Raw genomic sequence first — 15,082 nt, 5'->3', positions numbered from 1 at the left:
GCACATCATATACCAGGCTGCACATTATACACCGGGCTCTGCACATCATATACCAGCTGCACATTGTACACTGGGCTCTGCGCATCATATACCAGGCTGCACATTATACATCGGGCTCTGCACATCATATACCAGGCTGCACATTATACACCGGGCTCTGCACATCATATACCAGGCTGCACATTATACACTGGGTTCTGCATATCATATACCAGGCTGCACATTATACACCGGGTTATGCATATCATATACCAGGCTGCACATTATACATCGGGCTCTGCACATCATATAGCAGGCTGCACATTATACACAGGACTCTGCACATCATATACCAGGCTGCACATTATACACAGAGCTCTGCACATCATATATCAGGCTGCACATTATACACAGAGCTCTGCACATCATATACCAGGCTGCACATTAGACTAAGGGCTCTGCACATAATATACCATGCTGCACATTATACACCTGGCTCTGCACATCATATACCAGGTTGTACATTATACACAGAGCTCTGCACATCATAGACCAGGCTGCACATTATACACCGGACTCTGCACATCATATACCAGGCTGTACATTATACACGGGGCTCTGCACATCATATACCAGGCTGTACATTATACACAGGGCTCTGCACATCATATACCAGGCTGTACATTATACACAGGGCTCTACACATCATATACCAGGCTGTACATTATACACAGGGCTCTGCACATCATATACCAGGCTGTACATTATACACAGGGCTCTGCACATCATATACCAGGCTGCACATTCAACGTTGATAGCGCTGCTCAATGCATCTGAGTCTATGCACTGCACTCGCTCGGCCAGTTCCTCGCACCAGAAGCTGTGGCGCGATCGACCGCGCCACAGAGTGCAAATGAACCGGCTTGCCTACAATCTCATGATTGCATCGACGTGGCGCTTCCCATATTACACAATTTTTTGTTAAAGGGACATGTTTAAATAAAATTTATTTATTTTTAACATTTTTTTGTTTTGACTGCCTGGGGGTGGGGGCAGCGTTTCCGCCCACCGAAAAACATTTATGGGTAATGGCACTTAAACTACCTTTTAGTTCTACCCCTGCATACATTTTTAATTGTTTGAGTGTCTCTCCATCTCTTTTCGTTCCCTAATCTCTCTCCTTTCCCCTCTTCCTGTAACCCAAATCTTGATCAGTTGCATTGTCAGACACAATTCATCCTCGTCACCCTGCTCACACATCAGATCAGGAGATTCTCTGGAAGAAACTCACCCTGCTTCCTTTACCTCAATCCTACAATTTTTTTGCTCAGCTCAGCTTCCTCTCACGCTGGACTGAGCAGACGAGTGCCAACGTCACTTCCTTGAGTGACGTCAGCAGCGCTGCTCAATGCATCTGAGTCTATGCGCCCCACCAGTCCATCATGCCGGAAGCTGTGGCGTGATCGACCGCGCCACAGAGCGAGTTTTACGGGGGCAAATTAAGCTCCTGGTCTGCAATGATTGCATTGACGTGGCGCTTCCCATATTGCACTGCACCCGGGCGCCCCCTATGGATGGGCTGTATATATTATATGAAATCAATTCCGACCTTGCCCCAGGCTGTTGGCGATGTGGGGAGATCCCTGGAGACTTCACTATATTTTGGACTTGTGAGATATTGGGAACAGATACTAGCTTCTATATCCCAGATAACATATATATCATTGCAACAATCAATGGTAATATGCATTCTGGGTTTGATAGAGCAATTCATTCCTACGGCAGCAGGGCGTACGCTGGTGGGGCTACTTTTGTTCTATGTTCGCAAAGATATAACTCTTATGCTGCGTACACACAACCAGACTTTCCGGAAGACTAGGTCGGACTGGATCAGTCCGTCGGACAATCCGATCGTGTGTGGGCTAGTCTGATCGTTTTTCGGGAAAAAAATCAGACGGATCTATAAATAGAACATGTTTCAAATCTATCTGACTGACTCAATTCCGACGGACTAAAAATCAGGAAACCATTCATCTGTGTGCTAGTCCGAAGGACCAAATATGACGCAAGGGCAGCTATTGGCTACTGGCTATTGAACTTCCTTGTATTGTCCCGTTTACACCATCACGTTCAAAATGAACGGACTTTTGAATGATCTTAGTTCGTTTGTGTGTGTCCAAGTCCATTCCTCCGGAAAGTCCGTCGGACCTCCGCCAAAAGTCCGTCGGGAAGACTGTCGGACTTAGTCTGCTGGAAAGTCATTCCCTGTCCTGCAGCCCTAGTATATGTGTGGCTGTGGGGCGGGGAATGCCTCAGCCACTGATGATTGGTCAAGGACATTGACAGATTCCTGGTGGGATAGCTCAGGTGGGTTCATGCGAGGATCCTGACCCACCTGAGATAATCCCTAATGGGATTTTGGCTCCATCCATCTTCCCATCAACTCTGACCAGCTTCCCTGTCCCTGCTGAAGTAAAGCATCCCCACAACATGATGCTGCCATGCAGGGTGTTGCTAGCATCCCCCGGGACTGTGACATCATAAGGAACGGGGTCACCATGTGACATCACCCGGGGACCCCTGCCCCTTATGCCTATATAAGTTGCTGCGCACCGTGTCCAGGGTATTACAGCAGGAGAGAATGTCGTTTTTGACATCGGAAGAACAGAAGATGGAAGAAGATGGCGGCAACAGTGATGAAGGAGAAAGCTGGGCCCAGTGAGAAGAACTGGAAAGCACGGAGAAGACCCCCAGAGCTGCCTAATAAACTACTTTAAAAACCTGTGTGGTGTGTTTTTTAATTGACACTTTTTCCCTCAGGTGAATGGGTAGGGGTATGATGTACCCCATACTCATTTACATAGGGTGGGGGCCAGGATCTGGGGCCCCCTTATTAAAGGGGGCTCCCGGATTCTGATAAGCCCCCCGCCCTCAGACCCTGACAACCAACAGCCACGGTTGTCGGGAGGAGGCCCTTGTCCTCATCAACATGGGGACAAGGTGCTTTGGGGTGTGGGGGCTTCAGGGCACCCCCCTTCCCCAAAGCACCCACCCACCCATGTTGAGGGCATGCGGCCTGGTAGGGTTCAGAGGGGGTGCTCGCTTGTCCCCACCCCCTTTCCTGATAAGGGTCTGGTATGGACTATGGGGGACCCCATGCCATTTTTTGGCGTGGAGGTTACCCTTAAAGCCCATATCAGGTGACGGGGCTCACAAGGTATCAATCTCGCCGATGGAGGCGGCAATATTGACTTCCTTCTCTAGTCCCATCGTAGCTGAAGTCACATTCAAAATTAACGGACTTTAGTCCGTGTGTGGGCAAGTCTGTTCATTTGGAAAGTCTGGCGGACTAGCAGACAGACGAGCGAATTGTCCGCTCAAAAGCTGAGTCCGGCGGACAATTTTGTGTCAAGTCTTCTTTCTAAGTCCGCTGGACTTTTGGGAAGAAAAAGTCCACTGGTGCACACACATGATCTAATTGTCCGGCGGACTCTAGTCCGCTGCACTAAGTCCGCCGGACAGTCTGATCGTGTGTACGCGGCAATAGAGTTTCTGCTTTTAGGCCAAAAAGTTCATCTGATTAGAGCACCTTCTTCCACGTTTGCTGTGTTCCCCACATGGCTCCTTGCAAGCGGAAAATGGGAATTCTTATGGCTTTCTTTCAACAATTGCTTTTTTCTTGCCATTCTTCCATGAAGGTCAGATTTGTGGAGTGCACGACTAATAGTTGTCCTGTGGACAGATTATCCCACCAGAGCTCTGGATCTCTGCAGCTCCTCCAGAGTTACCATGGGCCTCTTGGCTGCTTCTCTGATTAATGCTCTCCCTTTAGGTGGACGGCCATGTTTCGATAGGTTTGCAATCGTGCCATACTCTTTCCATTTTCCAATGATGGATTGAACAGTGCTCCGTGAGATATTCAAATCTTGCGATTTTTTTGATAACCCAACCCTGCTTTAAACTTCTCCACAACTTTATTCCTGACCTGTCTGGCGTATTCCTTGACCTTCATGATGCTATTTGTTCAGTAAGGTTCTCTAACAAACCCAGTGGTGGCTGGTGTTTTTTTTTGGTTGGCAGCAAACAACAATACACCCCCCCACCCCGAGTGGCAAAAAACAACCAACCCCCCCCCCCCCCCCCGCTGTTTGCTGATGAGTCCGACGCTTACCCCATTGTGGTGGGTACCGTACATCGTCTCAGCTGGGCTCTGATTCTTCTCCTCCACGGTGGCTTCCAGCTCCTCCCCCTCCACTTCCTAGGCATCCAATAGGATCGCCGACCCCTTCAGACAATCAGGAGAGCGGTGTCAAAATCGGCTTTCTGATTGCCCGGGAGGAACATCAGTGTAACAACAGTGAATATTCATTCGATGTTGTAACACACCTGGATGGGCTCTGTTCGCATTCTCTGCGACCTGAGCCCACCCTATATTGAAGTCTATTAGATTAGAGCTCTGGCTCTAATATGTGCTTCAAAAAAATGACCCCTCTGCATTGTAATCCATGCGCCGGTGTCCTGAAAGGGGCCAGACGCATGGGCAGGGGAGGCCGTGGATGGACAGGGGAGGCGGTGGATGGACAGGGGAGACGGTGCCCTTAATGGACGGGCCACCCCTGAACAAACCTCTGAGGGCTTCACAGAACAGCTGTATTTATACTAACATTAAATTACACATAGGTGGACTCTATTTACTAAATAGGTGACTTCTGAAGGCAATTGGTTCCACTAGATTTTAGTTAGGGGTATCAGAGTAAGGGGGGCTGTATACAAGTGTATGCCACACTTTTCAAATATTTATTTTTAACATTTTGGAAAACCATTTATCATTTTTCTTCCACTTGACAATTATGTGCCACTACGTTTTGGTCTATCACATTAAATCCCATTTACGTTTTTGGTTGTAATGTGACAAAATGTGTAAAATGTGAAGGGGTATGAATACTTTTTCAAGGCACCGTAAATATATATTATCTATAGGTGCAGTGACCCTTTTATGACAGAATTAGATAATTATAGTGGGTCAGGTCAGCAAAACACAGAGGAATGTGCTATTTACAGCCTACAGCTAATCTACCTATTAGTAAATGATGTACAAATTCCAAAGTGTACCCTCTTTTTGACGTAAAAGGCAGCACAATAGACGTCAAGGTCACATGTTGATGATCTGCGGATAGTTATTAACACGGCATGGGTGTGTTGTCATATTACAAAGGTCTTTTAACTCGCAGGTAGCATGATGGGGAATTATTATTAATTATTACCTATACAGTAGAGCTGCACGATTCTGGCCAAAATGAGAATAACTATTTTTTTTCTTAGAATAAAGATCACGATTTTCGTGGACGTAACATCATTTTTCACATTATACAAAACAATTGGGCTAACTTTACTGTTTAGTTTTGTTTTTTAATTCATTAAAGTATTTTTTTGCTTCAAATTGCTTTTGAAAGACCGCTGCGCAAATACAGTGTGACATAAAATATTGCAACAACCACCATTTTATTCTCTAGGGTCTCTGCTAAAAAATATATATATATATATATATATATAATGTGTTGGAGGTTCTAAGGAATTTTCAAGCAAAAAAAATACTGATTTTAACTTGAAACCAATAAATGTCAGAAAAAGGTTTAGTCTTTAAGTAGTTAAACTGAACCTCATTTACAGACCGAAGGTTATTCCATTTATTTAAAAAACAAAACGTTACAATGTTTATGGTTAGCTTCGCAACTGAAGAATGTTGTTTTGTTTTTTTGAGCAGAGAATTCTCTGCATAGAAAGAACCACTTTAAGACCAGGCCTATTTTTCAAACTTGTTGTTTACAAGTTAAAATAATTTATTTATATTTGGTAGAAAATTACTTAGAACCCCAAAACATTATATATATGTTTTTTTCTAACACCCTAGAGAATAAAATGTGTTGCTATACTTTTTGTCACACCGTATTTGGCAATGGTCTTACTAGCGCACTTTTTTTTGGGGGGGAAAAAATAAATTTTTTGAATTAAAAAATAAGGCAACAGTAAAGTTAGCCCATTTTTTTTTATATTGTGAAAGATAATGTTGCGTTGAGTAAACTGATACCCAACATGTCATGCTTCAAAATTGTGCCCGCTCGTGGAATGGCGACAAACTTTTATCCATAAAAATCTCCATTTAAAAAATTCTACAGTCTGCATGTTTTGAGTTACAGAGGAGGTCTAGAACTAGAATTAGTGCTCTCGCTTTAATGATCACAGTGATACCTCACATGTGTGGTTTGAACACCGTTTTCATATGCAGGAGCTACTCGGGTATGCATTCATTTCTGCATATGAGCTTGCTGGGACAGGGTACTTTAAAAAAAAAAAAAAATCGTATTTATTTTACTCTTTATTTTTTTTTACACTGTTCTTTAAAAAAAAAAAATCGTGATACTTTTATTCCTATTACAAGGAATGTAAACATCCCTTGTAATAGAAAAACAGCATGACAGAACCTCTTAAATATGAGATCTGGGGTCAAAAAGACCTCACATTTCATATTCACACTAAAAAGCAATAAAAAAAAAAAATGTCCCTTTAAGAGCTATGGGCGGAAGTGACATTTTGACATCACTTCCGCCCTGCAATGATATGGAGATGGGTGGGGGGCCATCTTCCCCTCACTTAGCTCTTACCTTACCACAGAGGGGACAGTACCCGATCGCCTCCGCCTCTGCCGTCGGCTTCGGTAAGCGACGGAGGGCACCAGAGCGTGACGGGGGTAAAAGTGATCTTGCAGTGAATCCACCGCTGAAACCACTTTTATTTGAAAGCGGACCACCCACGGAAGAAGAGGATACCGCCATAAAATGAGGACGGGCAGTCCGTAAGTGGTTAAGATTGCGAGGGTGGAAAACAAATCGCAATACTGCATACTAGCTCATTATGCCTTTTCCTTTGCAGGTGGCAAAAAAAAAAAAACATTAGCAGGTATACAACCGCTTTAAGGACACAGCAGCCAGTTTCCTGGCCGATCCTTAGCTACCAGATATGCACAGTGTAATAAAGTGAATAAATAAATAATAAAAAAAAAATAACGCAAATTTCATTAAAAATGCAACACTTGCATTTCTGGTGCGGCTCCATTCAAGTCTATTACACGACCCTTTTCAAAAACATGCCGGCTGAAAAACGCGTAGATGTAAACATGTTCAATGGACTGTATTACATTTCTGCAAAACAGAAAATGCACAAAAAAGCACCTAAGGCCACGTACACACGGGCGGACTGTTCACCCAACTTTGTCCGCTGAACAGTGTTTCTGCGGACAGTCCGCTCGTGTGTGGGCTTCAGCGGACAGTTTCAGCGGACAGTCTGACGAACAAAGTTTTTCGGAATTCCCGTTAGACAGTCCGCTGAAACTTGGTTTGAGCGGACAGTCCGCTCGTGTGTAGGCTTGTTCGTCAAACTAAGTCTCGCGCATGCTCAGAAAGAATTTACACAGCGAAGGTTGCATTGCAGTGTATAGGACATTGTTTTTCTAGTCCCGTCGTACGTGCCGTTCACGTCATCGCGCACGCTTTCAGCGGACTGTTCGTTCATCGTGTGTGGTCAAGTCCGTCCATGCAAATTTTGAGCGGACTGTTTGTCGTACTGTTTGACGAACAAAGTTGGGCGAACAGTCTGCCCGTGTGTACGCGGCCTTAGTGTGAACGTAGGGTAAATGCTGCAGGGAGCAATGAGGTGGCACCACTCCCTGTACAATTCTCTGGTGAAATCAGGATAGGGGCAGAACCTCGATGTCCTAGGCTCAACAAAAGTGGGTTAAATGGCACTGGGCTTCGATCAGGAAGAGGACAGACACCAGATCTCTGGATTGGTAGCTGCTGTTTTTTTCTTTATTTTACATGCTCTTGGGCTTCATGTTTGATTGGGTTTTGTGATCTCATAGATGCTGCTTTGATCCTCTTTATTTAATCTGGGTATAGTATTGTACTAGTAATGCAGACAAATTCCCACACATTTCTGTTGCATACAAAGCCCACTAAGACTTACCTATTGTGCTCATATCTTGAACTAACTCACAAAAGGTCCCAAGGAAATTTTCCTGGCAGATACATTTGACCCCATCAAAGGAGCCACCATTTTGACATTGTACTAAGTAAAAAAAAAAACAACAAAAAAACACAAATGACATATGTATCATGGTTAAAGTAGATTTAAACTCTAAATGGATAATATTTAGTGTATCAAAAACAATTTTTAAATCAAGTATTGCCTTTAGTATTTTTGCTCTGATTTGTATCTCAGTGCTACTGTGCTGAGGTCTTCAGAACTCTTATGCCCCGTACACACAATCAGATTTTCGGACAACAAATGTTGGATGTGAGCTCGTTGACAGAAAGTCCAACTGTGTGTATGCTCCATCGAACATTTGTTGTTGGACTTTCCGCCAACAAATATTGGCTAGCAGGTAATAAAAATTTTCCGCCAACAAATGTTGGTTGTCGGACTTTCCGATCGTGTGTACACAAGTCCGTCAGACAAACGTCCACGCATGCTCGGAATAAAGTACGAGCCGAAGATATAACTAGTGTTCGTAATGGAGATATCACATAGGTCTTGCATGTTACTACATTCGTAATTTTTAGCCAACATTTGTGTGACCGTGTGTATGCAAGACAAGTTGGAGCCACTATCCTTTGAACAAAAATCCATGTTTTTTGTTGTCGGAAAGTCCGATCGTGTGTACGGGGCATTAGACGTTTCCTGTCTACATGCACTTGCTCCAGCATTAGCTACACATCATTGATCTGGCTCCCCTGATAGTGACAGCCGTAAAGCGTAACGGGACAATGTATTTCGGTATGGCCACTTGCAGACACCACTAGGGTATTATGATACAGGGTGACAACCGAACTAGTAAATCAAGCCCATACCACTGCCAGAGGATTATGATATGAGTAAATATGAGGCCAGTACACTAACAGCATACAAACAACCTTGATTGACTTAAATAGCATTCTACCAATGATGTTTTGGGGTTGCAAGGGGACCCCTTTATTGTTTAGTCATCTTGATAATGGGGTCCCTATGTTGCTCCTAAAAAGTGCCATTCAAGGAATTTAAGGTTGTTAACCTTGTAGTAGGGTTGTTGTATCTTGTTGGTGTGCTGGCCTCATCTTTACTTTTGCTTTGGTTACAACATAGAAGCATAATTGGTGTGCATCCCATAACAGGAAATGCCTAAACAAGAAACTTCATGGAAGGATCAACAGGTATTATTTTTATGAATTGAAATTTTTGCTTCACACATATACCTGGTGTGAGCCTCTGGGATCTGTATCTAGTATGGAGAAAACAGACTTTCTATTTTTTCAGATATTAATATCTGTGTCCTGGAGCCAGCAATTTATCTTGGCCTAGGCCAACAAGGCCCAGGCCTAGGGCAGCACTTTATGGGGGGGGGGGGGGGTAGCAAAAAAGCTGCTCACTCCCCCAACCCGCACAAAAAAATGCCCCTTCTCTCAGCTCCCACACAAAAACATACAGCTCAGCCCATACAAACCGGTGACAGGCTGGCAGCAGTTGTCCACTGGTATTCCAATGTAATCTCACATGTAGCAATTACCTAGGGTTCGGGAGGACAGATCATCACTCCAGGACACAAACAGCCTGTGTCCATGGACAGTCATCTGTTCCTCACCATAGATAATAATTCCATAGTGATTACATGTAAACATCAAGGATGGCTGCAGCTGCTGTCAGCCTTTCATTGCTTTGAATAGCTTCAACTTTCTTCAAGAACCTTGAAATCCAACTACAGGAGTCCACTGCAGTTGAGGTGGAGCTCTAAAAGCAAAAGGTGGAGCATCAAGAGGAAGGGGTGTGGTTTACAGAGGACAGGGTGGTCATTAAACAGGAAGGGGTTTGGCCTTGACAGGAAGGAGAGGGTCATATTTAAATTAGGGGGTGCACGAGTTTAGTCAGGCTTAGGGAAGCACAAAACATAATTACACCACTGCCTGGAGATTTGGAGCCAGGAGACTTTGTAGAGCTTTGGGTTCCAGTCCTAGGTTTACATCTTATGTGATAGCCAGACCTCATTATTATTCTCATCTGTGCACAGGCCTTTATATATGTGAGCTGACTTTATATACTGTTTGTGTGATCTATGTATGCTGTGGGAGACTGCTGCTGGGCGAAAAGGCTGACTGTTGACAGAACACTAAAAAGGTAGTGCTGCCTGTTTGTTTTAGGAAACCCATTAGTGGAAACCCTGCTCGTCAGGAACTGACATAAGTTCAGTTATTGGCATGGTGAGTAAATGTTTTGTTTTATGCTATGGACTTACTGAACAAAGCCCTCCTGCACTGGAACTGTGTTTGTTTGCTGTCTTGTTGATAAAAAAGGGGAAAAGGGGAGGAAAACCTGCTTGGGCTGTTGCCGAGTGTCCCTGTTTTGTGCATGGTTTACCACTGCCACCCGCCACTACCAGCTGAACCTGTCTCTTTTCAACACAAGTTATATTCTTCATTTCTTGAGAGAAATACATGGCCCATTGTAGAAAGCAAAAGAAATAAAATTACATCAGCACAGGGCAGGCATGACAGGGTTAACAGGGTGGTGTGCAGTGCTGGGGAAAGATGAGAGGATGGTGCTGATTGGAAGGGAAGAGCAGGAGGGGCGGAGCAGAGTTCACTGAGCAGGGGGAGTGGTTCCTCCCTAGCTCAGTCTGCGTGGAGGAAGAGAGCGTCCCACCCTCCCTTCCCTTATTTTGGGGGGGGGGGGTTATGTGTTTATTAACCACCTTCAGACCGGACCATTTTGCTGGTAAATGACCAGAGGTCTTTTTACAATTTGGCACTGCGCTGCTTTAACTGGTAATTGCGCGGTCATGCAATGTTGTACCCAAACAAAAATTGCGTCCTTTTCTTCCCACAAATAGAGCTTTCTTTTGATGGTATTTGATTGCCTCTGCGATTTTTATTTTTTGCGATATAAACGTAAAAAGACCGCAAATTTTGAAAAAAAATGATATTTTCTACTTTTTGTTATTAGAAAAATCCAATAAACTCAATTTTCGTCATACATTTAGGCCAAAATGTATTCAGCCACATGTCTTTGGTAAAAAAAAAGTCAATAATTGTATATTTATTGGTTTGCGCAAAAGTTGGCACATCTACAAACTAAGGTACGTTTTCTGGAATTTACGCAGCTTTTAGTTTACGACTGCCTATCTCATTTCTTGAGGTGCTAAAATGGCAGGGCAGTACAAAACCCCCCCAAATGACCCCATTTTGGAAAGTAGACACCCTAAGGAAATTGATAAGTGGCATGTTGAGCCCATTGAATATTTTATTTTTTTGCCTTAAGCGATTGAATAATGACAAAAAAAAATTTTTTTTTTTTTTTTACACAAAGTTGTCACTAAATGATATATTGCTCACACATGCTATGGGCATATGTGAAATGACACCCCAAAATAAATTCTGCTGCTTCTCCTGAGTACGGGGATACCACATATGTGGGACTTTTTGGGAGCCTAGCCGCGTACGGGGCCCCGAAAACCAAGCACCGCCTTCAGGCTTTCTAAGGGCGTAAATTTTTGATTTCACTTCTCACTACCTATTACAGTTTTGAAGGCCATAAAATGCCAAGATGGCACAAAACCCCCACAAATGACCCCATTTTAGAAAGTAGACACCCCAAGCTATTTGCTGAGAGGCATTTTGAGTCCATGGAATATTTTATATTTTGCCACAAGTTGCGGGAAAATTACAAACTTTTTTTTTTTTTTTTCACAAAGTTGTCACTAAATGATATATTGCTCACGCATGCCATGGGCATATGTGAAATGACACCCCAAAATAAATTCTGCTGCTTCTCCTGAGTACGGGGATACCACATATGTGGGACTTTTTGGGAGCCTAGCCGCGTACGGGGCCCCGAAAACCAAGCACCGCCTTCAGGCTTTCTAAGGGCGTTACAGTTTTGAAGGCCATAAAATGCCAAGATGGCACAAACCCCTCCCAAATGACCCCATTTTGGAAAGTAGACACCCCTAAATTTAGGGGTACACTAGTGAGACTAGGTAATAAATGGCGGGTGCCCTGAAACTATAAAAAAATAACTAACCAACCAGCGTCACCTGTAACAGTTATATGGTGATCACTGGTGAAAGGGTTAACTAGAGGGCAATCAGGGGGCTTTATGCGGTAGTATATGGGGGTCCCTGGCGCTATAAAAAGCTGCGGCGAACCTAAATACCTACCTGCCTAACTAGCGTCACCTGTGACACTAATACAGTGATCAGAAAAACGATCGCTTATTAGGCTGGGTTCACACTGGAGCGATGCGGGAACGCCACGAATCCGCGGCGGGTTCCCGCATCACATGCCTCCCGGCGGCAGTTCACACTGCCCTATGCGAACTGCTGGGAGTGTCAGTGAAATGTTAATGACACCCCCAGATCAGTTCGCATATCGCAGTGCGATCTGCAAACTCGGATCGCATGGTGTGAACACCCATGCGATCCGATTCTGCTGCGGACCAAAAAAAGGGTCCCGTGCGAGTTTGCGGCGGGTGCGGCGGGTGCGACACGAATTCAGCCATACTATCTGTATGGCTGAACTCGAATCGCACAGAGATCGGATGTGATTTGCACTGCAGTGCGGTGCGAATCACATCCGTTCTCATAAACCGCTGCAATGTGAACCCAGCCTTAGTGACACTGGCGACGGGGGGTGATCACGGGGTTAAACCTTTATTGGGGGGGTTAGGGGGGTACCTTAGAACTAAAGGGGGGCTAACCCTAACTGCCCTAACAGTTATTACAGTCACAAATGACACCCGCCGGGTGATCAGGGGGTTAAACCTTTATTAGGTAATAAATGGCGGGTGCCCTGAAACTATAAAAAAATAACCAACCAGCGTCACCTGTAACAGTTATATGGTGATCACTGGTGAAAGGGTTAACTAGGGGGCAATCAGGGGGCTTTATGCGGTAGTATATGGGGGTCCCTGGCGCTATAAAAAGCTGCGGCGAACCTAAATACCTACCTGCCTAACTAGCGTCACCTGTGACACTAATACAGCGATCAGAAAAACTATCGCTTATTAGGCTGGGTTCACACTGGAGCGATGCAGGAACGCCACGAATCCGCGGCGGGTTCCCGCATCGCATGCCTCCCGGCGGCAGTTCACACTGCCCTATGCGAACTGCTGGGAGTGTCAGTGAAATGTTAATGACACCCCCAGATCAGTTCGCATATCGCAGTGCGATCTGCAAACTCGGATCGCATGGTGTGAACACCCATGCGATCCGATTCTGCTGCGGGCCAAAAAAAGGGTCCCGTGCGAATTTGCGGCGGGTGCGACACGAATTCAGCCATACTATCTGTATGGCTGAACTCGAATCGCACAGAGATCGGATGTGATTTGCACTGCAGTGCGGTGCGAATCACATTCGTTCTCATAAACCGCTGCAATGTGAACCCAGCCTTAGTGACACTGGCGACGGGGGGTGATCACGGGGTTAAACCTTTATTGGGGGGGTTAGGGGGGCACATTAAGGGGGCTAACCCTAACTGCCCTAACAGTTATTACAGTCACAAATGACACCAATGCAAAAAAAAAAAAAGCAATTGGTGTCACTGTGACTGGGGGGGCAGGGGTAATTGGGGGGTGATCGGGGGGTAAAGGGGGGGTGTGAGTGTGCCTGGCATGTTCTACTGTATGTGTGGTGTGTTGGTGCAACTCACCGAACCTCTCTCCTCGGTGCCGGAACGAAAAATACCGACACGGAGGAGAGAATACATCACTTCCTCTCCTGTGTTTACATTACAGGAGAGGAAGTGATGTCACGGGACATTTTCATTCGTCGGGAGCGATCGCGAGGGGGTGGCCATGAATGAATGGCCGTCCCCTCGTCCGGGATCGCTCCCGAACGAATACCGACCGCCGCAGGCACCGGGCGGGGGCCCGATCGGGCCCCCGACCGGCGGGCAGGCAAGGACGTACATGTAAGCCCTTATGCCTCCCCGTGCCATTCTGTCGACGTACATCGTCGTGCGGTGGTCGGCAAGTGGTTAATCTCGTGTGATTTACATTACAGAGCAGTGGATGTCATGGCAGTGGCATGGTGTTGGTCTTTGCTGATGACCCCAGATTTGGAAGATTTCGGGACCCATCGGTGGTATGGTACCCAAGGGTGGTATTCCAGCTAAAGGTGTTTAGCTGGAAGTTGGTTATCGGGTGCACTGCGGTCAGTGTTTGTTGTCTCTGAGCTAGCATGTCAGCTGGAGGCCTATTTTAGTTTTAAGGTACCGCAGTGCCAGTGTCTTGTCATATAACGTCCTCCATCCGATAGTGTCTGCTGCGTACTGCGCATGCGCAGTACACAGAAACACAGATTCCGAAAATTGCAGAGGATGAACGGCGCCTGCGCCGTGAGTCCAGGTTCCATCCCCACTATCCAAGTGGACATAGAGTAGGAATAAAAAAAAAACGAGCGCAGCAAGGCCCGAGCCCGAAGCGTGGCGAGCGAATCTCGCCCGTGAGGGGCCCTCTAATATTCACAACCCTATGTCCGCTTGAATGGTGGGGCTACCACCTCCACTCACGGCGCAGGCGCCGTTCAGCTTCGGAGATTTTCCGAAGCTTTGTCTGCTCCGTACTGTGCATGCGCAGTACGGCCCGGACACTATTTGATGGCCGGACACTATACGGCAGAACACCGGAATGGATCTGGTGTTAAGATTGGGGGGTTTTTCCTGCAAAGACCAACGGGTGGTGGAATTTAATGGAGGAGGTGGTTAGTACAGGTTTATACAGTTATGTTAATTTATGTTAATTTTATTTGAATGTTTAATAATAAAGATAATTGGCTGCTATGGCCAAGTTTTACTCCAGATTGGTGTGGTCTTATTTTCTGGGGTTGAAGGGTGGGGTATGTAGCAGTGGGAAGTATGTGGGATGGTAATAGTGAGTTAGCATGACACATCTGTTATACAATGGTCATGTCCTCCTTCCAAATCTGCTGGTTGCCTGACTGTATTTATGTAACTGGCACAAAGCAAATATATATGTTAGAGGCTCTCAATTCACTCTCTGCAAGTTCAATGACTCTGAAAGT

At 45.4% G+C, this 15,082-nt stretch overlaps 1 protein-coding gene across 2 annotated transcripts in view; it reads right to left on the bottom strand.

Annotated features, from left to right (window-relative positions):
- LOC143961287 (mucin-17-like) overlaps window positions 1-15,082 on the bottom strand; it is a 90,568-nt gene that overhangs the window by 48,622 nt on the left and 26,864 nt on the right. Inside the window, exon 3 of one of the 2 annotated variants that reach the window (XM_077470539.1) lies at window positions 8,002-8,103. The exons of the other annotated variant lie outside the window; for it this stretch is intronic. Within the exon in view, the coding sequence (XP_077326665.1) occupies window positions 8,002-8,103 (102 nt within the window). The remainder of the gene's footprint in view (window positions 1-8,001; window positions 8,104-15,082) is intronic. 2 annotated transcript variants of the gene reach the window in all.

The sequence above is a fragment of the Lithobates pipiens genome, unplaced genomic scaffold (genome assembly GCF_037356315.1).
Source record: "Lithobates pipiens isolate NorthernLeopardFrog02 unplaced genomic scaffold, aLitPip1_a1.2 Scaffold_8, whole genome shotgun sequence".
Lineage (NCBI taxonomy): Eukaryota > Metazoa > Chordata > Amphibia > Anura > Ranidae > Lithobates > Lithobates pipiens.
The sequence above is the reverse complement of the archived record's forward strand: the minus strand, read 5'-3'. Positions and strand labels throughout refer to the sequence as shown.